This window comes from Carettochelys insculpta, chromosome 21 (genome assembly GCF_033958435.1).
Source record: "Carettochelys insculpta isolate YL-2023 chromosome 21, ASM3395843v1, whole genome shotgun sequence".
Lineage (NCBI taxonomy): Eukaryota > Metazoa > Chordata > Testudines > Carettochelyidae > Carettochelys > Carettochelys insculpta.
In genome coordinates, this window is record NC_134157.1 from 24,633,968 (window position 1) to 24,656,687 (window position 22,720).

Sequence of the window (22,720 nt, forward strand, 5' to 3'; positions counted from 1 at the left end):
CACTGACCCTGAGAATTGTTCAGTCACTTCGATTGCAGGGCTGTCATCTGAAAGGTTAATGGCTTACTAGGGGAAAGGAGCCTCATGCTGCAGTCCTCTTGTGTTCAGATCCTGCTTTGCCATAACTGGGTTCACAGAGCGTTCAGGCCAACGAGGCTACGACCCTGCTGCCCACTCGCAGAGCTGGCCTACTCCACCTTCCAGGTAGTTTGGCCTGGTGTGTCCTGAGCGCTCATTTCATCTCTTCTTGAATTAAGAGTGAGCAAGGGAAACAAGCAGGGGCTGGTGTGAACACCTGGAGCTTTCTTCTTCTCGGTCGCAAGTGCAGATTTTGCCCTGTCGCTCCTTGGCGGATGTTGGTTGGCCAGCAAGCGGAAGGCCTCTGTGGATGGATTACAGAAACTACCAGCCAGAGTTCCACTGCTTGGGCAGCTCCAGCCATGAGGCCAACCTTCAGCTGGGTGGCAAAGGCTGAATTTTCTTCTTGGGGTGGGATGTCTGGTACAGTCACCAGGGCCCCAGGGTAAGTGGGGGATGGCTTCAAGCCCCTGGAAGGGGCAGGGCCTCAGGCAAGCAGCCCTTAGTGTCACTCTCTCCCACCCCCTGTGAAGCCCTCTGAGATGTGAAACTGCTCTGTGGCAGCAATTCAAAGGGGCCCCGGGCTTTGGCTGCCACTGCTGCCGCGGTAGCAACCAAGGCAGCAGCGAGCTCCAGGCCCTGGAACAAATGACTCCTTTGGCCCTGACCCCCATCCATGTGCCTGGGCAGAGTAAACAGGCACTCAAGGGTTGCGGGAGGACATGCACTGCTGCTAACCTGCAGTTCCTGTTGTGCCAATAAAGAATTAAGTCCGTGGGGTCCCTCTTACCAGTGACTAGTGAGCATACAAGTTCCCTGGGGAATGCTAGCGCTGTAATGCCCAGTGATGTTCTGGGAGGTGATAGAGCTAGAATGCCAGGACACAAGCTGCTGTTACAGCTAATTAATCAAAGAGCTGTAGGAATGCCAGTGTCACTGTCTGCAAGTGAGAAATGAGCTTTGGGATTTCCTAGCAGTGGGTTTGTTGCCTCTTCCCGCTTGCATGCCTTGGAATACAGACTCAGTCTGTGCCCTGGAGTGCAGAGCTGGTGAGAGTGTCGGACCAGGAGAGCTCCCTCTGAGAAAGGCAAGTATGTGATGTGACTTCTTGGACTAGGAGCAGCTTGTGTGAGTTTTCCTCCCTTGCTAGTGATGATATTTTGAATGGTTGTTACTTCCTCCTAGTAAAGGTACCTGTTTTGTTCATGTTCCCCTGCACAGAACTGAGTTTGTGACAAGACTGGTGGGATTTCTGGAAGAGGGGACTGTTGTTCGTTAGCTGATTTGGTTTATGGGTGGCATTTGGACTGTGGCATGTAGTTTGAAAGGTGATTGACAACATGGTACCAATGGATGTGACTCATCAGAGAGCTAGACTCAGCACAGTACTGAGCCAGCCCCTCTCCCACAAAGATGAATAGAAGAGGAGAGCTTTCATCTGTCCCTCATCTTTTTTAAAAAGTACAGTAGGGTCTCAATATTGGGTTTGCAAATTCAGTTATTTGCAAGCGGCTGCTTCCCCAGGGCTCCCAGACACGGAGCGCTGGCAGCCTCCACTTCCCCGGGGCTCTGGGCAGGGAGCGCTGGCAGCGGCCACTTCCCCAGGGCTCCCAGGCACAGAGTGCCAGCAGCCACCACTTCCCCCGGGGTCCCAGGCACGGAGCGCTGGCAGCACAGAGCTGCCATATTCGCAAAATTCTACATCGACAACAGTTCCCAACACAGAACCCCCGCGAATGTTGAGACCCTACTGTACCAGCCCAGACTATTACAAGTAACAGCATCTGAATTTTTCATGCTCTTCATCCCTCTTTCCTGAGCTTAGATAGCTTATCAAACAAGAGCTCATATAGTCCTTGATTCAAATCATTGTGGCAATACAGTGGCACATACTTAGTCTTTCATTAACTGACTTGTTTTAACCCTTGGTCAAGCTGAGGGTGGCTACGTCTGGATTGCAGGCTTCTGTCAGGAGCCTGTAGATCTGCTGCCCTGGGAGCCTTCTGCCAACACCCGGGTCATCCTCGTTCTACCAGGAAGAAGGGATGTGTCAGCAGAGGTGGTTTTTCTGACATTTGGCTCTGTGTGGGCAGGCCAAATGCGGGGAAAGCCCCTCCTGACAGAAATGTCGGCTGGAGATCTGCAAATGCATTGCACAATTTGCGTTTCTTTTGCCAACAGTTTTTGGCAATCTAGACATAGCTGGTGGGACCCACAGTCAGCGAGTAGGTGTGCAGAGTTGGGATTGGTGGAAAACCGAAGGCCTGCGGGGTTGATGAGATGACAACATGAAAGACTAGGCACTTCCAGGAGGAAGCATTTTCCACAGTCCCACTCCTGGTGTGGTATGAAGTGTGTTGTATAATCAGCTTCACCCATTATACCTGTGATGGTGCACCCCCCACCACACAAGAAACATGCTGAGACCAGCATGCGTGAACAGCGGATGGGAGGGCAGGCTATCATTTAGTGATTATTTCCTGTAAGAAGTTTGTTATGAAACTTGCACATACCCTGCATGGTTTGCATCCAGCTCTGCTACAGCCCAATCTCTGGCCCCAGTCACCACCCAAACCCCCTACCCCAGGCCACAATGCCCTCTGTCCTGCACCCATTCCTACATCCCTGCCCCAGGCCAGAATCCTCTCCTGCACCCCAATCCCCTGCCCCAGGTCACACTGCCCTTCCTTCACCCAAACTCCCTTTCAGACCCCACACTCTCTCCTGCATCCCAGTCCTCTACCCTGAGCTCCCTTCAGCACCCAGCCTCCATCCCAGGCCCCACAGCCTCTCCATAGAAAGGGCGGCCCTTGACCACTTACCAAAACCTTGCCCACATGCTCCCGTCAAAAATTATTGCCCATCCCAGCTGTAGGAGCTACACTATAGTTTGGACTGTGGGTTTTGTATAGTAGGCCAGGCACTCCTTGGTTTTTGTTCCGTTGACTTCTGTTTAGAAGTGACTAGCTGAGCCTGAGGAAGAGAATAGTGGCTCTGGAGCAGGGATTCCCAACCTAGGGGTTGGGACGCAAATGTGGGTCACCATTAGATTTTCTAAGGGTCGCTGGCTGAGTGGCTCTAAGCTGCATGCGTCTCTTTAAGGAGCCATTTGCGGCTCCAGATGCTGCTTCCTGACTCCTCCAGCAGGAGGGATCCAGCCATTGATCCAATTAAATTGAGTCCCATTTCAGCACAGCAGGTCAGGGAACTGCCCACACTGCAAATGGGGGAAGGGAGAAGGAGGGCTGGAGGGTGTAAGCCTGGGAACGGGGGGCAGTTTGGGGCTGCACAGGATTTAACTGGGGGGGGTGGTTTGGGGCTGAGAGGGAGGGAGAACCTTCCCACCAGTTTGGAATTGACTTGGGTCACAAAGTCTGACTGAATTGTCGAAATGGGTTGCTGTCTTGGAAAGGTTGGGAACCGCTGCTCTCGAGCCTCTTGTAAACAACATCATGGTGTGAGCAGAAGTGAGGCCGTACACTGTGCTGGGTGAGTGCTTCTCCCCCTGCCCCGCCGAAGTCTCCAGCTCAGTGGAAAGAGTCGATCTCTCCTTACATCCTTCTCTCCTGCCTGTGGGCTGCTAGACAGCTGCGTGTGGCACCCCCGCTCATGGGGGTTTTGGCAGGTGGAATGAGACTTGCAAGGTGCTTGTTTTAGCAGCAGGCCTGTGAGGGTTTAGAAGCTGTTTAAATATTTGGGTTTATCGGATCAGATTTGATGGTCTGGAGTGAAAGCCATTCCCTTGGGAATTCACAGCCTTCCAGTCTCTCTTGTCACAGCTGCTCTTTCTCCTGTGTTGGCAAGTGTTGGAGCACTGCGGTGCTTGCATGCCGGGAGAGCGAGGGGCAGTGACCAAATACCATAGGTGTGGTTTGGATACTGGGAAATCTGCGCCTGTGTTTTCTGTGGATTGTAGCTTGAGGCGTGAGGACTTCCCAAGGGACCCTTTCACTTGTACCCACGTGCCACCAACGCATCTGTTTAAGGCTGCGCTCTGTTCTGGTCCATCCACTGAGCTTGACACTGTTACCTAGTGGGTGGATTTTGAGCTTCTGTAGCCTAGTGTTGTGCCCTGTGAGCGAGGTGAGAGCTCCTCGGAACAGAAGCTGAATGGGGAAGATGATGCCGTTGTATTTGGCAGTATTTCTGTACAGCTCAATGGTTCTTGTGTTCACATGACGCAAATGCACACAGCATGCCCAAGAACAGTGGCAGTCTCAGGCAGTGTTATGCAGCACGGTCTGAGTTTACTAAGCAGCATGAGTCCATGTTCTGTATCTCAAATGACGTCTGTACCACATTGCACCCGATCTGCTTGTCAGCTAAAGTCACCACTGTTTACCCTGGTGTCCTCTGTTGATATTTGGGAGTGAATTATGAAGCTTCCTTTGCTGTCTGGCGATTCCCCCTCACAATCCTATGTCACTTTTTGTCAGTATTTGCTCCCTAACATCAGAAGCAATTCATCATCTCCGTGCAGACAGTCATTACAACAGCTGTTCGGACCACTGGGTATCCTGTGGCCTGTTTGTGTGAGTGCCTCAAGAGGAAGCATCCGAGAACTGGCTGTAATGTGGGCATAGCAAACACCACTGTCTGAGCGGTTCTAGCGACTGGGCCGGTCATGCTGTTTTGGTTGCTGCTCTTTGTCAGGTCGCTCCCTGTGCGTGACGAGTGGAAGAGCAGCTGAAATAGAGTGGTTAAATCAAACCTGCTCTAAAGTGTTGTCATTGTTTTGATACCACCATGAATTGTTCTGGAATTGTCAATATGCTAATGTTTGAGAACATGTTTTTCTGGTATCTGTGTGTCTTAGGGCTGAGGTTAAATCCATCAGGTTTTCTGTGGCGGCACTTGAGAGGATTGTTTTGAGAACCTGATTTCCTCTCTCAATGGAGTAGACTCTCCGAAGGCCATCTTGTCACTTTTATCATGGGGTGGAGAGGGCTTTGTGTGTGTGTGTGTGTGTGTGCGCGCACGCGTGTGCAAGTGCTCATGTGCCGAAGAAAAATAACTGGCATTAGTATATGTTGCCGTTCCTTATTATAAGAGATTCCACTAAAGTGCGAATTATTATTACTGCTAATATCTTCCAGTGGAAACTTTCAGAGTAAACGAGCAATGGTTGAGACTCTATTTAATGGCATGCGGGCTGGCATGATAAGAATGCAAATAAGTGTTATTAGCCTAATGATTTTGCTGTCGCCATGGCTGTGCAGCAACACTGTTGTGAATATGTCATGCCGCACCCGTGAATTTGGAAAGTGTGTCAAAACACAAGTTCAATTAGTTTGCTCTAATTGTGGCTCTAGAGAGTTAGTAACTATATCACTCCTCATTAAGAGATTTTCTTATTTGGATTCATGTAACATATGAAGGAAGTTTCAGAATCCCAGAGAGGAGTAGGTTTCTGCCAAGAGGGAGGGTGTAGCTTGTACCTGCTCTGCAGCCTGGCTGCAGGCCATGCGCTGCACCCTGAGCCTGGGTGCTGGGAGAGGGGTGCTATGAGACCCTAGTGCACAGGGCAGGTGTGAAAGCCCCTGAGATCTCTCCCCCCATGTAGCAAGGAGAGACACACAAGACGGGCAATGGAAGGTCTCCAGTTCAGGAATCCCAGGCCCTCTCCTCGGGGCATGTTCAGTTGCCCCTGCTGCGCCCCATGGGTGTGTCGCTCCCAGCACAGCTAGAGAGTGTGCTGAGAACACCGGGCTGTGGCAGAATTGGGGGCGTGGGCCAGCCACCCCTGTGCAAGTGGCTCACCTCGTGGCTCACCCCAGCCACTGCCTGTGCTGCCACACATGCACTGTAGTTAGTGCACTCGCTCAAGCAGAGCTGGCCAGACCCTGTCTGCTCCGACTGGGCACTGCACTCCCAGCTGCAGCGCAAGGGCTTCCTATGAACCCGCCACAGAGACAACCTCTGGCGCCAGCATCAAGCGTGCCGTGCTGTGTTAGCTGGTGCAGAGAGTGGCTGGCCCACCACTGGGGGTCCTAGAGTGGTGCTGCGAGCTAGGCTTGCCTCCGAGTGTTCAGCGGATCCAGCGTCACTTGCAGCGCTGGCTCCATTGGCACAGCGTGAGCCAGACGACACCGAACAGCTTGCATCGCTGCTGGCCGCTAGCGTTCCTGCCTCCCTCAGACATGGCCTCCCTCTCTGGCCCAGGTGGGAGTGCAGCCAGGCCTTGTGAAGTCTGCCCTGGAGTTCAGCAGCCTGGCGAAACTGCACCGTCTCCAGCCTCCCTTTGCAAGGCACATGACTGGGAGACGGCTGGCAGGGTCAGGCACTCCCCAGGGCGCGGGAGAGCAGGGCCTAGGTCCCTGGCTGCTGCAGACTTGGTGTGTGACCCTGAGCAGGTTGAAGAGCATTAGGAGCCTAAATGCTACAGCCCTGTATCTGCACACGTGTCTGCAAAGCTGAGCTGCGGCTAGCTGCATCCACGGCTGCCAGCGCGGCCACCCACCCAGAGGCACCTGGTGCGGAGATTCCAGGGGTGGGGGAGAGTGGTGCTGGCCATGTGCCCCTACCCCCTCGCTGGCCATGCTCCATCCGTACCGCTCCCTCTGCTGCGCCTGCTCCCCCTCCTCATGCTGTGACCCCCTGTGCATCCCCCACAGATATAAAGCAGATACCCACAGATTTGCAGGGCTCTGTCTCTGGCCTCAGTTCCCCGTCAGTCTCATTCCCTGCCTGAGGCAACAGCCCCTCTGAGCCTCATTGAGGTGCCAGGCAGCTGAACTCATTCCAAGGCCAGGAGGGGCTGAGCTACTGCAGGAATGGCCCATGTTGGTGCTGGGGAGTAGCCATCCTACGCAGGTTGGACCTGTGCCAAGCCGTGGCAGTGCTGGGAAATGGGTAGAGAATGCAGGGCTGGGCATGAGCAGCCCCTTACTGTAGGTTTCCCGTTGCATGTGCCAGGGCCAGAGGCTGAGCACAGACTTCCAGGGTGCTGCCTGCCTGTGACACAGCCGCTCAGCCATTCCCCCACCTGTCGTGTGCAAGGGTCAGCAAGAACAGGTGAGGCAGCTCCAGACAGACAGCACACTCACCCTCACCTGGCTCCTGGAGCATTCCACAGAACTCAGCTCCCTGGACCCGCCTCTTCTGACAATGGCACAAAGCCCCTGGCGTGGTCTTGAGACAGACTCCCAGGCTGCCCGTGTGCTGAGCCTACCCAGCGCGACAGCTGCAGCCTCTTGGCTGACACCCTGCCTGCAGAGATAGCAGCCGGACGGCATACGGCTGGCTCCCGTTGGCTGCTGAAGGAGGTGCTGACAGAAAGGGGCAAGCACTGAAGGAGATGGGCAGGGAAGTGACTGTACAATCTGCCACCCCTGCATCCCCTGCCAGGACTTCTGCACCCCAGGCCTCCAGGGAGTATCAAGCCAAGGTGAGGTCTCTTGGACTCATTCCTGGGGCAGCTCGCCTCACACATGCTAGGCAGTCTTTGACCATGTGACTCCTGCTAGGACCTGCCCACCATGGTCTGGGCTTCCCATGCCCTCCGTTGCAGGGCATTTAACAGTTAGAACCACACAACACCCTGTTGTGCACTCCAGGAGAGCCCATGTCCTTGGTCAGTCTCGCATGAAAGAAACTCAACACCGAAATCCAAACCCTAGCCCTCTAGATTAACAAACCCCATTCAGTCTGGCCTCTCCAAACAGGGTGTGCGATCCAATCAGGGCAAGCCTAGCTTTCCGCAGGAATGCCTGGTATGCTGTCTGAACTTGTTTTAACTCTTCACGGGGGACCGGGTGCAAATTCTTCAGCTCACATGTGATGCGAGCAGCTGGTAGTGGGTTAAAGTCGTAATGGTTTAAATCTTCTAGGCTTTCCTTCCAGTTCTGTGATAATTTGATGAAGAACTTCACCCTAATTATATATTCAAATGAGGAATAAGTGTCAATATGGCTTCCCATTGCCTGGAATGATGATTAATTATATTCAAAACTCTAGTGGCCACTGTAATCTAAGCCAAACCGTTGTTGTTGATTATTTCTGCAACACATTTGCCATGTTTTTGTTTTAAAATTTAAACTAGTAATTGATTTGCCATATGCTGCAGAGCTGCACATGCTTTCATGATATGTGTTTAGGAACTTGGGGAGTTTGTAATTGGGATTTTCTTGCTTTTTTTCCAATGGCAGTCTATTTTTTCTTTCTACAAAGCAAAATGATTTGGCTTTTGAAACCCAGAAGGAAAATTCATTATGCAATCAAGTTAGTAGGTATAAGTTATATTGATTCTGGCCAAATGTTTGTATTCATGTGTAATAAATTAGACTGTTTTGCCCTCCCCTCTCTCCCAACCTCTCTCCCTTTGTCACATATTTTTAAATTAGAATTTAAAGTTTTGGTCTTGTACTACCAATGTTATCTCCTGTCCTGTGGTGTTACAACTCAGTTTCCTCCTTGGAGAGGCCCTGCACCAGGTTTTATTCTGAATGATGAAACTCCACATGGCTATCGGAAAGAATGGATGCTTGCAACAGAGCTGAGGGAACAGGGGAGAGAGACTACAAAGCCATTTGTATTTATTTGAAACCCTCCTCCTACTAGACAGTCTCTGTGATGCAGTTTTTCTAAATTAATACCCCATCAGCATTTAAGGACATGTGAAAAACAAGATACAGGTTTGCATGTTCACCAAAAGCAAGTTTCAAATTATATGGTCTGCTTTAATAGTTGTAATTGATTCACACTTTGTGGCTGAGTGCTCTAGGCTCAGAGGTTAACTCTGCTGTATGCAGGGTATGAATAAACTGGAGGGGGTGCTGGGGAATGAGCTAACAGCTGGGTAGATGCATTTTTGCCATCCCACTCACGTGTACATAGGCTGGGTCGGTTTGATTCAAAGCCATCCATTTGAATTATGCTGGTGGGAAGTAAACACCATCTTAGCAGATGGGACTGAGGAAACCTGGTGTTGTGTGGATTGCTAGGAAATGGTAATAGTAGTTCATACTTTGTTTTTGGTGAAACAGACTAACGTGGCTACTTCTCTGAATGGGTCTACCAAAGTAATTCATAGTACACAGTGTGCCAACAAAATTAGGAAGTTGTACACAGTGTGCCAACAAAATTAGGAAGTTGTAGGGATCACAACCTTCCACATATCCAGGAGCCTTTAAATAAAAACTTCATTTAATCCTAGGGCTGAGACATACCCAAAGAACAATCAGGAGTCCTGTGGCACCTTAAGGACTAAAAAATGTGTGTGGGTATAAGCTTTTGTGGGCTGGAACCACAAAAGCTTATGTCTAAATAAATTTGTTAGTCTTTAATGTGCCACAGGATTCTTTGGTTTTGCGGGTTTTTTTTCCCGGTAGACCCAGCATTTTTAGCCTGCTATAAGGTGGGTGCATAAAACATTTTGATAACTGCTGTCTGAGAGCAGTTATCAATGGTTTGCAGTCATGATGGAAGGGCCTAACACGTGGGGTTTAGCAGGGGTCAGTTTTGGGACTGAGTCTATTCAATATGTTCATCAATGAATTAGATAAAGGCATAGACAGTACGCTTATAAAGTTTGTGGATTATACCAGGCTGGGAGAGGTTCCAAGTGCTTTGAAGGGTATGGTTATAATTCAGAGTGAACTGGACCAAACTGAAGAAATGGTCTGAGATAAGCAGAGTGAATGAAATTCAATAAGGACAAATGCAAAGTGTGCCACTTAGCAAGGGAACAATCAGTTTCACACATACAAAATGGGAAGTGACAGTCTAGGAGGGAGCACTGCAGAAAGGGATCGGGGGGGTCATAGTGGACCGCTAGCTGAATGTGTGTCAACAATGTGACACTGTTGAAAAAGAACCAAAAAAAAAAACCACAACACAAACCTAATTCTGGGATGCATTAACAAGAATATTGTAAGCAAGACACAAGAAGTCATTTTCCCCTCTATACTCTGTGTTGATTAGGCCTCAGCTCTGGACACCAAGTCTCAGGAAAGATATGGACAAATTGGAAAGAGTCCAGAGAAGATCTATAAAATGATTAAATGTCTAGAAAACATGACCTATGAGGGAGTACCGAAAGAACTGCGTTTGTTTAGTTTGGAAAAGAGAAGACTGCAAAGGACATGATCGCAGCTTTCAAATACCTAAAAGTCTGTTACAAAGAAGAGAGGAAAATTATTCTCCTTAACCTCTGAGGATAGGACAAGAAGCAATGGGCTTAAACTGCATAAACGGAGGTTTATGCTGGGCCTTAGGAAAAACTTCCTAACTGTCAGGGTGGTTAAACACTGGAATAAATTGCCTAGGGAGGCTGTGGAATCTCCATCACTGAAGATATTTAAGAGCAGATCAGACAAACACCTGTCAGGGGTGATCTAGATGGTGCTTGGTCCTTCTGTGAGGGCAGGAGACTGGATTTGATGACCTCTCGAGGTCCCTTCCACTTCTAACATTCTGTGATTCTATATGCATGTGCAGCCTCTGTTGGCTCTGGCTTCTTTTGAGGTAGTTGAAAAATACTCCCCATAGAAGCAATGAGGGGTCCTGTGGCACCTTATAGACTAACAGAAATGTATGAGCATAAGCTTCATGGGCAAAGACCCACTTTGTCAGATGCAGGTGGTGGAAGTTTGCAGAGGCAGGTATAAATAGGCAGGCCAGAGCAAGGCTGGAGGTAATGAGGTTAACTCAGTCAGGGAGGGTGAGTCCTACTACCAGCAATTGATCTGGAGGTGTGAACACCAAGAGAGGAGAAACTGCTTTTGTATTTGGCTAACCATTCACAGTCTTTGTTTAATCCTGAGCTGAGGGTGTCAAATTTGCAGATGAAATGCAGCTCTGCAGTTTCTCTTTGGAGTCTGGTTTTAAAATTTTTTTGCTGTAGGATAGCTACTTTTAAATCTGTTACTGTGTGTCCTGGGAGATTGAAGTGCTCTCCTACAGGCTTTTGTACATTGCAAAGAGAAACTGCTGAGCTGCATTTCATCTGCAAATTTGACACCCTCAGCTCAGGATTAAACAAAGACTGTGAATGGCTAGCTAAATACAAAAGCAGTTTCTCCTCTCCTGGGGTGTGTCTACACTTGCATTCCTCTTTCGAAAGAGGCATGCAAATTAACCAAATTGAACATGCAAACGAGGCATAAATTTACATATTCAACACCTCATTTGCATATTCTAATTTCAAAAGAGCATCTTTTGAAAGAAGAAAGCCAGTGTAGACGGTGCGCTTTCGAAATTAAACCCTATCTTCGAAAGAATCCTTCTTCCCATTAAATAAAGGAAAGAAGTATTCTTGCGAAGATGGGTTTACTTTCGAAAGAGCAGCATCTACACTGGCTTTCTTCTTTTGAAAAAAAGCTCTTGAAATTAGAATATGCAAATTAGGTGTTGAATATGCAAATATATGCCTTGTTTGCATTTTCAATTTGGCTAATTGACATACCTCTTTCAAAAGAGGAACGCAAGTGTAGGCACACCCTTGGTGTTCATACCTCCAGATCAACTGCTGGTAGTAGGCCTCACCCTCCCTGATGGAGTTAACCTCATTATCTCTAGCCTTGCTCTGGCCTGCCTACTTATACCTGCCTCTGCAAATTTCCACTACCTGCATCTGACGAAGTGGGTCTTTGCCCACGAAAGCTTATGTTCATACATTTCTGTTAGTCTATAAGGTGCCACAGGACCCTTCGTTGCTTTTGCAGATCCAGACTAACATGGCTACCCCTCTGATATTCTCCCCATAGAGAATATCCAGCACCTCAATGGACTGAAATTGTTAATCTCTGGTGACTTCTGTGTGCTATGTACTCCTGATTTATCAGGCTACAAGAAACTTTGTGTTGCTCAGATATGTGCCCTTTGGAGGTAGGTTTTGTTTTCTCCCTATGAGCCCCCATTGGGTTACTGTTTATGCATGTAGCGGGAGCAGCCAGGTCTCAGAACACGCAAAAGATGTGCAGGCATTCCTCACTGTTAAATGTCTGGATGGCTCTTCAGTAAATTCCTGGATGATTTATTAAAAATGGAAGGAAAAGTGAATACTACACAGAAGCAGCATAAGTGGCTGGAGTGGGAAAAAGTCCCTCCTGGGTGGCCTTTTCAGTGGAAAGCTGTTGGCTAAATTTGCAAACACTTTCATGTGGCCTTTTTGGTTTTGTTTCAATGTTTATTGGCAATAGGTTTGGAAGTAAACACTACCTCAAGGCAATGGTCTCCTCATTCCCATGATAATTGTTGAAGCTGTTCCTCTGCTTTGTAGGAATGTGTCCTGGTTATTAAAGGTAGCTGTTTTCCAACAAATATTTAATAACTAGAAGTTCCTTAGCCTGGAAAACAGGCCAGATGTTCTTTGCTGGAGAGTACATGATACTCCCCCCCACCAAAACATGGCATTTGTAATGAGAGAAGCACTACCTTGTTTTCTGGCAAATGGACACTGTGAAGCATCTTCCCTTGTTCATGTAGCTTTTAAATGTATGAACTGGACAGCAGCTGCCTCTTCCCTTCATAGTAAACTAAATGGTTGCTGGGAACAGAGAAGCATCTTCATTACTAGTGGCAACTGGGTCCAGAAGATTAATGATAACATATAATAAAAATTCACGGAGACCTAGTATCAACAGTAGAAGATACAGACTTAAAAAGGAAAAGCTTGAAAGCGTATAAATCTGTGGCCGGCAAATATCATTCCTAATAAAATGTATTATGTAACTTTGGATAAAGCTGTCCCTAGTTTAGTGACAATATTAATTGACTCAAGTCCCAAGACTGATTTGGGGACAAAATAAAATTCTCTCTTGCATTCACTTAGACCCATCAGGTGGCAGGAGAAATTGACACTGGCCTTCTTGTATTCCACCTGAAGTGCAGTAAATTGGCAAGTTGGTCAGTTTGCCCTTACTAGAGAAGGCCTTGATGGTAAGTAGGATCCAGCACAGGATTATGAGGTAGGGTTTATGGAGCCATGATTCCCTGGCTGGTTTCTGGAGAGAGGGTAAGGAGTGTGGAAGCTAGAAACTCACGCTCACCAGTTAGCGAACGTTCTGGAACTAGGAGTGCTGCTGTTGAAGAGGTTTTTATTTCACTCAGGGTTTACTATTTGGGTCAGTGGTTCTCAGCACCTCCACTATAGATTGTCCCAGCGCCCCTGCTGGATAGTGGCTGTCAGCATGGTGATTTAGGCTTTTTCCCTGTTGCCAAACAGCTGGTGTGAATAATCGAAGCACCAGACTCCAGATTTTGAAACTCCAAGGCTTGCAAATGACCACAAGAGAGCTTGCATTTCTGCCTCTGGACCTAGGGTACAGCTGGGACTCCCTGAGCATCACTTCCTGATCCTTGCCTGTAGCAGCAGGGGTCTGCAGAGCTTGCCTGCTTTCTGTAGCCCATACTCTGCCATTGCCTTCTCTTTTAATAGGTCATAAATGCTGAGCTATTGAGAGGGTCCCTATTTCATTTCTGCAGGCTTGCTTTATTTACAGCCTGTGCTGGAGATAACTAAAGTTATTAAAGTGTAAGGGTGGGGGGGGGGCAGTGGGGGGGGACATCACATGTCTGGGTTCTGTTTGAATCACTCAAGCTTGATGTGCTGAGGACATGAGTGTTTCTCAAGTGGGAGTCCAGACCCTAAAAGAGCTGTGCAGGGAGGTGTCACAAGGTTATTTGAGGGGATCGTGGTATTGCCACCCTTATTCTGCTCTGCTTCAACCCCCACCCCCACCTTATTTTCAGATTGGGACCCTACAAGTGCAAGACCATGAGATTTCAGATTTAAATAATTGAACTTGGGAAATTTACAGTTTTCGAAATCCAGTGACCATGAAATTGATCAAATAGGCTGTGAACATAAGAGGCCCTAGCAAGGGATGATCACACCATCTTCTCCTGCTCTGTGCTAATGTCCTCTCCTTTTCCCCCTTTCTGCACTAGACACATCTCTCTGACGCTTCCTGCGAGCTTTCGAGGCAAAAGTCATAGCTCCCGGCTCGACTTTGAACACCAGCACTCAAATTTATACGCTATATCAGGTAATAATGGTGTATGCAGTTATGACTCTTTTATACTGTGCTCTGTCAGTAGGTCTAACCCTGGGTAGTTAAAAGATGGGCTAATTGTAGATCAAGTCCTGAGCACTAGATGCTTTTGATTAGATCCAGAATCATTTTTGTCTACTTATTGTTATCATTATCTTTGTTATTTTTATTATTTTCTCTGGAGTCTGGACCTTGACCAAGAAATTTGGATTTAACAAAAAATAATAGACTACCACTGGCAAGCCAAATAGAGCAGTCCTGGCTGGAAGGAAAAAAAAAAAAAAAAAAGAAAGGTGAGAGATCCAGACATGGAACCACCATGATTTCTGTCACTGAAGCATCAAAAACATGTGGCGTGCAAACTAGTTCCAAAGATGTCCAGGCACAACTGTTCCTAACAGTCAGTGTCATTGTTCACTGGAAACAGTGGTGCTAGCAGTGGGATTGTAGGTACGTTTTGTCAGTATAACACCTCTGTGTATCTTTCTCCCTCTCCTTTTTAGCTCTGGTCCTCACAAGTAAATCACAAAAGCCGTATTTTCTTTCCATATTCACAGGACACTTTTTCAGTATGATAAGCCTGGTTTCTGCATAGGCACTGCTCCTGTCTACTTCCAACTCCACCCACAATCCAAAGACCCATGCCTAAGTGGTAAAAATAAAACAAACGAACATCTGTGGCTTTGGTGTGCTGCATGCTAGCACGGCATTGAATTTTCTCCCCTCCTCTGGGATAAATCAGAAACTAGACATTGTTTGGTTTTAAGGGGTTTCTTACTTTGAGACCCTCATTAGCTTCCCTTTTTGAGGGGTTCTTCTTAGAGCCCTGCATGGATACAAAATCTGTATCCACAAAAATGAGCTGCAGCTATCCATGTTGACATCTAGAAGGGCAAACACCTGCAGCTATAAAGCAGATTTGCAGGGCTCTATTTATTCTCTTTCCCTTCATTCTCTGCAAACGCCAGAGTGGCCTTAGTTTCACGTTCTTCAGAAGTATGGGAGCTTTCCCCAGATTTCTTCAATATTCAAAGTGGGAGAAAGAGAGAGGGAGACCAGAATGCTGTGAACTAATCATGAATGTAGTATGAGCACATGTTGACTCGTTATTCAGAAAATGGCACTATTTTCCATCTAGGGCAGGCCTACACATACTAGAGCTGGTCAAAAGTCTCCAAAGTTCAGAGTCAGAAAACAAGACTGCTTTTCCTGATGTTTTTTCTTACCAGGTATAGTATGCATGAAAATGAAAGAACAATTCAAATACCCTGCTGAGGAGCAAGACCTGCATGTGTGTAAATGAAAAAACACCCAGCACATCTCTGTCCCTTGTGGCAGGGTCAGTCTTATTCCTGACCCCAGGCCCTCCGTTCAGTCCACTGGCCCAGCCATCAATGGGTAGCGCCCCATTACCCTTGCTGGAGCAGAGGGGTGGTCTGGGGGGAACCCGGTCCTCACCCACTCATTCCAGGTTCTGACCCAGGGACCCTGCATGGCTGCTACCAGAGAGGGCTGACTCCCTTCACCCTGGCCCCTGCATCTCTTCTCCCTCGGCTACTTCCCCAGACGATCCCCCGAGTACCTCCTTCAGGTGGTGGCGGCAGCAGCAGGTCCCCTTCCTTGATTGGCTCCACTGGCTGACAAGTTCTCCTCAGTCTCCAGTTGAGTCTCAGGGTCCCCCAGTCTGGGGGGCAGCCCAGTCCCTTGTTTCTGAGGCTCTTTTCTTTTTCTGCCCTTCCTCCGAGTCTCCTTCCCTCTCCTTACTCACCTCTCACACACGCCCCTTGCCCTGCACAGGACAGGGTTTATAAAGGTAGCCTGGAGTGGGATCAGCTGCCCCCACGCTGCCTGATTGTCAGTACCAGATCTGCCCTGTTTTGACTCTTGTATTTCCTGTCCTGGCCTCACCCTGCCACACCCTGCACACAATCCATACTGGTACCAGGTTTAAGGCTTAGCTAATGCTGGCACCTGTGCAAACCCATTTCAGGAGGACTTCTGGCTATACATTTTTAATTTCCGTGGTGGTGATTGAGCCAGAAGGAGCATGAGAACGGCCATGCTGGGTCAGACTGTTGGTCCCTCCAGCCCAGCATCCTGTCTTCTGACAGTGTCCAGTGCCAGGGTGCTCAGAGGGAGTGAACAGAATGGGGCAATTATCACATGAACCCTCCCGCATCACTCAGTCCCAGCAGATTCTGGCAATTGGAGGTTTATGGACACACATAGTATGGGGTTGTATCTCTGACCATCTTGACTAATAGCTGGTGATGAACTTATCTAATTTGTTTTTGAACCCAGATATACTTTACTTTCACCCTTCACAGCTTTCCCTGCCAACCCAGCTTGACTCTGGTACCAGGCTGGGATTGCCTGGCTGCAGCTGCGAAGTTGGCAGGGAAGAGATTTTATACAAGTACCTTCTCCCAGAGCCAGTCCCTGTGCCGCCAAGAGCAGTATAATCTGGAAGCCATTTGCAGTCCACAGCAGTAATAAATTTAGTGATCCTTCAGACTACTGACAAATGTTACTTATTATATGCAAAGATGGTATTCTTTATGTTATCTGTGCGTGTGCGTACACATAAAATCTTACCCAGCACCAACAGCTCCAGTTCAGAGTGATATTGCTCTTAAAAGATTTTCTCAGTGTTTTTTCCCTAGACAAATTGAGGCCTTTAAAACTGCAGTTTTAAAACTTTACACCTATAGTTTTGTTGTGCCACTGTGCATACAAAATGATGGGGTCTCAATTAGCTGTTACCATTTCTGAAAGAGATCTGAGCGTCACTGTGCATAGTTCTCTGAAAACATCCACTCAGTATGTAGTGGCAGTCAGAAAAACAAACAGAATGTTGGGAGTGGTTAAGGAAGAGGTTGAGAATAAGACAGAAATTGTATTGCCGCTGTATGAATCCCTGGTACGCCAACATCTTGAGTAATGCATGCAGATGTGGTCGCCTCATCTCAAAAAAGATATATTGGACATGGCAAAGGTTCAGAAAAGGCAACAAAAATTATTTGAGGTATGGAATGGCCACCATATGAGGAGAGAGTGATAAAGCTGAGACTTTTCAGCTTGGAAAAGACAACTGAGAAGGGATATGATAGAGGTCTATAAAATGTGGTGAGAGGAAAGTAAATAACAAAGTGTTAATTACTTTGCCTTCTACCACAGGAACTAGGGGTCACCAAATGAAATTAATAGGCAGCAAGTTTAAAACAAACAAAAGGAAGTATTTATTCACACAACGCTCAGTCAACCTGTGAAACTCCTTGACAGAAGTCCAAAACTAAAACATGGTTCAAAAAAGAACCAGACAAGTTTGCGGGGGATGGGTCTGTCAATGGTTATTAGCCAGGATAGGCAAGGCAGGAGGGGCACACCACTGACACAACTCATCTGGGAACATGACACTAACCTAATTCATGCTCTGTAGTCAGTTATCTAAAAGATCATAATTAAAACTGCCGCTTTAGGTTCCTGACTGTGTGGAATAGAACAATGGCAGAATTCCTGTCAGGGCTGTTTCTCTCATTACTCATCGGCCCTGAGGGATGTGGTGGACACATAAGGGAGTGCCTGTTCTTGTGCCCACGTGAGACAGTTCTAGAGTGGGGGAAGAGAAGGTCACGAGTTTCCACTTGCTGACACCTCATGAGCCCAACAGGCACATTTAGACTGACAAGAACTATTTCTGCCTTCAAGCTGCCGGAGAAACCCCTGGGTGGTAGGAATTCCTGGAGGCTGCTGTTTCCGGCAGCAGAATGAGCTTGGGAGGGGTTACCTGTTCAACACAGACCCTGAATATTTCACCAGATGTTCACAGGGAAAGTGCAAACCAAGCCAATAAAGCTAGGTAAAGCAATGGCCCCCAGAGTTTGCACAAGTTTTAGTCAAAGCTTGTAACTTTTATTCTGACTGCCGGTCCTCTGAGCACATTGTAATACAAGCTGCAGTGCTTACATGTGTTGTAATGCCTCTCGCAGCTGTGAAACATTTCCATAGAAAAGGTTGTGTAATGTGAAACATCCTGTGCATTGGCAGGAATCTCCCTCTGTGTCCCCGGACCATTGCTGCCTTTTCAGCAGCCTTGATTAGATGCTGTCTGTGACAGCTCCCTTTTGTGCTTTACCATTCTAAAGGTAGGTTGAACCTCAGGACACGTTGGTAACAAATCCAAAATTTCCTGTTCCATCTGTGTAATTTGCAGTCATTTGGTCCTATCTACAGTACAGCATCAGTGTCTTGCTGCAGTGCTACGGTAACAGAAGCCTACACATTTATTCCGCTGGCTCAAGCTTTTTGTGTAGATAGGGTACTGGTTGTGACGCGGTGCAGGTCCTGCACTCAGTCATTGCTGATTAAGAGCTTGTGTCTAAGGAGAGACTGCAGTAGCTACTGTCACTGAAGCAGAGTCCTTCAGAGGATAATGGCTGGAACTGTTGGGTGGATCGCAGCTAGACAATGCCTGGGAGGGAATGTACAGAGCCTGGAGGTTTTATTTGGTCAGGTCAGTGGTGGATTAGAAAATAGTTTAGACATACGGTGTCCCCAGCTGCTTACTGGAGCTCTGCAATGCAACCCCTGCCTCTGTGCCAGTTTCGGGTGTGTTTCAGTCTCTCACCAGAGCTGTGTGCTATTGAGGAGCAGAGCAGTATGCTACTGTGCCTTTTGCTGGGAGCCTGAGTCCTCACCAGCTGCTGACTCTGTAGCATTCCTGTCCTGCACACATGAGCCTGACTCAGTTTCTTTTCTTTTCAGCTGGGTAAAGGTAATTCTGTTAGCAGGGAGCTGCGTTGCTCTTTCAGGCTTCTGAGCCCCAGCAGAAGTGCCACTAGCCAGAGTGTAGGGGCCAAGTACTCTTTTACTAAGGTGTCAAGGGGAAAGTGGCAGATAGGTACCTGTGAGACCTACCACCTCCTTGTGCACTCAGCAGCGTGCTGGGAAAGGGACAGTAACAAGGCTCCCCTCACAAACCGTGGAGTCATGCCAGTTCGGAATTAGCCGCATTCCCTCTTCTCCCAGTGCAGGTTCTGGCACTGGCTTGTGACCTAGACGATCACTAAGGGTGATTGTAAGAAAGTAAAGGATTTGCAAAGTGCACGTGCAAGGAAGCTGTAATGAGCAAAGCTGCCAACTCCAGAGCTGGGGAAGTTCAGTCGCTTTCTATCATAGTGCCATGGTTTTCCATTAGCATCATCCCAGACTCATTTTCCGTGTGTCCCAGTCTCTCCCTTGCAGGCTGAGTGACGCATTGTGTTGATGATTTGTTGTTACCAGGCAGCCTAGTTTATAAAGCGTTACGGGGTTACTACGCACCTCCCAAGTGCCGCCTTGTCTGCTGCACCGTGATTGTTACTTGAAGTATCCAGCACTGCCTAGCAGAGTGGTGGAACGGAGCTGCAATGCGTGTGTTTCACAGGTTAAGCCAGGCTCTAGCCAGGTGTGGGGAACCTTTGCTGGGTCTTGCTGAGAGGGGGTGCAGTAGCAGGGTGGGGGTGCTTGCTGCCACATGCCGCTGCCACCCCTTCCTCGGCTGGGGAAACAGCAGCTGTGGAGAAAATTCTCTCCAGGGAGCTCTCTTTTCTGCCACTGCCAGGCACCACCTCCTGCTGCTACTCTGGTTGGCCAGAATTCCAGCCAATCAGCATGGTGGAGGAAGCCTCTCTGCAGGCAGTGCCACACTGCTATTCCCCCAGCCAGGGAATGGGAAGGAGGAGCGGCAGCGGTGCCACATGCTGCCCCATCTGCCCCCCCCCCACATGCTTGTGTGCCCCATCAGAGCCACTGGGCTGGGTCTATCCTAGCTTGCCTGATCTGTCCCACGAGGCATGGGGCTCCCCAACCTGCCGAGGGCCAGATGCTGGGTTTGGGTGACCCGAGCCTTGGAGTCCAGATCCAGGTAAGCCACGGACCAGATCTGGGCCACAGGCCAGGGGTTCCCTACAACTGCTGGGGCTTTGAATGACACTTTATGGGAGCCAGTCACCTCACATCTTCCCACAGCTGGTTCTTGCTCCTTCCTTTGCAGCATCTAGCGCTGGCCACTGTGGGAGACAGTGTGCTGGGCTGGACGGCCCTTGGGCCTGATCCAATCTGCAGCCTCTGTGTTGCTATCAAATAATTTAACATTTGCACCTCTGAAAGCTTGTTCACTGCATCTTTCCAAATGATTGGTTACTCAGGCGACAGCCGAGAGCCGCAGTGCGATGTAATAGGCCTTTGCTGCTTGTCACAGTTACAGTTCCCATGCCGTTAGGAGTGCTTCCAGATTGCTGGCTAGAAGTCCCGTGAGAAAGTCAGATTGCTAGAGAAATCCTGCAGGAGTCTGGGCTCCCCACTTGGTTGGGCCACACTTTTGTTTTCCAGTCCCAATGAGGCGGGCTTACCTGGGGCCCTTCTGATATCTGTAGGCTCCCTCTCTTTAGGTAGCAAGCACTGGTAAGGGAGAGGCACTGCCTTTCTGGCTGCCTCTCACCAAAATGGGAGTTGTTCCTGCTGCACAATTCTGACATCCTTGGAAAGCAAAAGCAATTCCAAATAATTAATGATTTTTGAATAGCTGCTTCCCTCCCGTTGCAATTTTAATTTAGTCCTTATTTAAATAGCAGAGGGGCAGTTAATCAGTTTCATAATGTATGTAATTATCTCCATCATTCCTATTGATAATTTCAGCCAATTGGTCTAGATTTAAAAAACAAAAAGAGTAAGGGGGCAGGAAATCATTGTATGTTACACCAAGGAGAATGCACCCATGTGGTACTCTGAACATCTGAACATGCAGAGCCAAACCTTGCCCTTAGATGGGCTAATTTGTCATGGCAACATTGGATCTGGCCATTATGCCTGTAATTATTAAGTGCCTGCAGATCTGTAATTAAGGTGAAAATAGACCTGAAAGTTGTTAGTTTATTTAGTTGATCTTTGGGCATTTTCACTCTCAGCAATTAAGTGCTAGGAGGCAGAACAAATAAAATAGATTCTGGATTGCATATTAGAGCAATAAATAAGTTAATTCAAGATTTCCTGTATATAAAAAATATGGCCCTGACTCTAGCACTGCTCAGGAGGTTCCTGCACAGAGCTCTGGTACACGATCAGGACCTCTGTCTGGACTTGCTTTGTTCTTCACGCAGAAGATGTTTTCTTCCCATATGTCACACCCCCAGGGCTGTAACTCCCATTTTTATAGAAAGAGGTATTTATGACTGGGTCTGCAAAGGTCTTGTGCTGCAGGGAGTGTGGCCCCAAACAGTGGCAAGAGTTTGATTGTAGGTGTTCAAACAGCCACCCCTTAGGGCTGGGAATGCCTTTTTCCAGACAGACCCATCAACAAGCACTGCTCGGTATTTTACAGCACAAACCTTTTTCATGGCCTTCAATTTAATTAAGATGTTGTTGTGACTACATATTGCCTTCATTTCAGACCTCAGCATCCTGGCTTATATTGCTGTGGCTTATCAAAGCCACAAGGACAGAGAGAGAGCCCTCGCATGCCGCCATCGATAATAGCATGCAGGGAAAAGTCCTGAATGAGGTGAAAAGTTATTTATAATAATGGTGCTCAGGCAGAGGGGAAATAAGTCACTGTGAGGGCATATAAATTTGTGTGATAGTGTACAAACAGCCAGAGCTCGCCTTGTCTTGCCATCTATCCCAGCAAAGAATGAGAACAGCATCTAGCATAAAGAAAAATATAATAAGAAAAGGAAGAAATGAATGAGGAGGCGTGGAGGATTGATCGCTCAGTGTATTTGTATATCCTGATGTAAAAGGTGCTGCTGACAGGTGGCCAGGTTTTCTCTGTAAAAAACCATGTGTGTGCTGTCAGGGCCATGCGAGCAGCCTTGTTTCGATTGATGAATTGCCTGCTTTCTTGATTAAACCTTCCGTCACTTAAGAAACAAAGAGCCTGTGTTTGGATGGCAGAGTGGGACATGTCACCGAAATCTGTCTGCTCTACCTTTGTGCAGATGTTGGGCACAGACTGTAACATGTATTATTAAAATGAATGTGGCATTTACTGTGCATTATTTCTTTCCTGGGAGAAAGGACCTGTAAATTATATGCTAATAATAAGCTTTAACCCTTTCAGAAAGTCGGAGATTTAAGAGTGCAAATATTCCTGCAGTCTTCGCTAATTGGATGTGCTTTAATACCACTGTAGCTATCTCACTGAAGTTAATAAACAGTGTGTTTCAGGCCAATGTGCGACTGCCCCTTGGGGAACTTGCCTCCAATAAGTTTTCTGCTGCGTAAGTGCCACTGAAACATAAACCTTTTGAATTACAAGATGCTCCACATAAAGCTCTCCTCAAATACTGATTAGAGTAGGAGGAGGTCTGCTCACTCCAACAGCCGTCTTTGGAGGGGCACGTCACAGCCAGCCATGCTCGGGAGTCACAGTGCCATGTGTTGAGGACTTGAGTTTCCTGTCACACAAATTGCACCCACATCTAAAACTACCTCTTCTGCCCTGCCATTCCAGGCCCTCAGGAGCAGAGGTGCGCATGGGAGTGCGCTAGTGTATTGTGCCAATAGCCAAGGGCTGACCTGGCAAAATCACATTCGCTTAGTTGTTTGTGAGAGCTGAGAAATAATTTGCTGTATGTTTGGGCTGTTCAATGGGACAATCATAGCTAGTG

The 22,720-nt window shown here is 47.9% G+C and overlaps 1 protein-coding gene across 21 annotated transcripts in view; it reads left to right on the top strand.

Moving 5' to 3' along the window:
- MVB12B (multivesicular body subunit 12B) overlaps positions 1-22,720 on the top strand; it is a 108,934-nt gene that overhangs the window by 35,785 nt on the left and 50,429 nt on the right. For 10 of the 21 annotated variants that reach the window (XR_012648351.1, XR_012648350.1, XR_012648352.1 and 7 more), the window contains one exon: positions 13,969-14,066. Coding sequence is in view for 7 of the 21 variants with exons in the window: in XM_075015552.1 (XP_074871653.1) it covers positions 13,969-14,066 (98 nt within the window). In the remaining 14 variants the exon portion in view is untranslated. Of the gene's footprint in view, positions 1-13,968; positions 14,067-14,256; positions 14,523-14,604; positions 14,725-15,210; positions 15,302-16,399; positions 16,599-22,720 lie in introns of those variants that run through there. The other 11 variants (XR_012648354.1, XR_012648355.1, XR_012648359.1 and 8 more) reach the window with 6 other exon arrangements.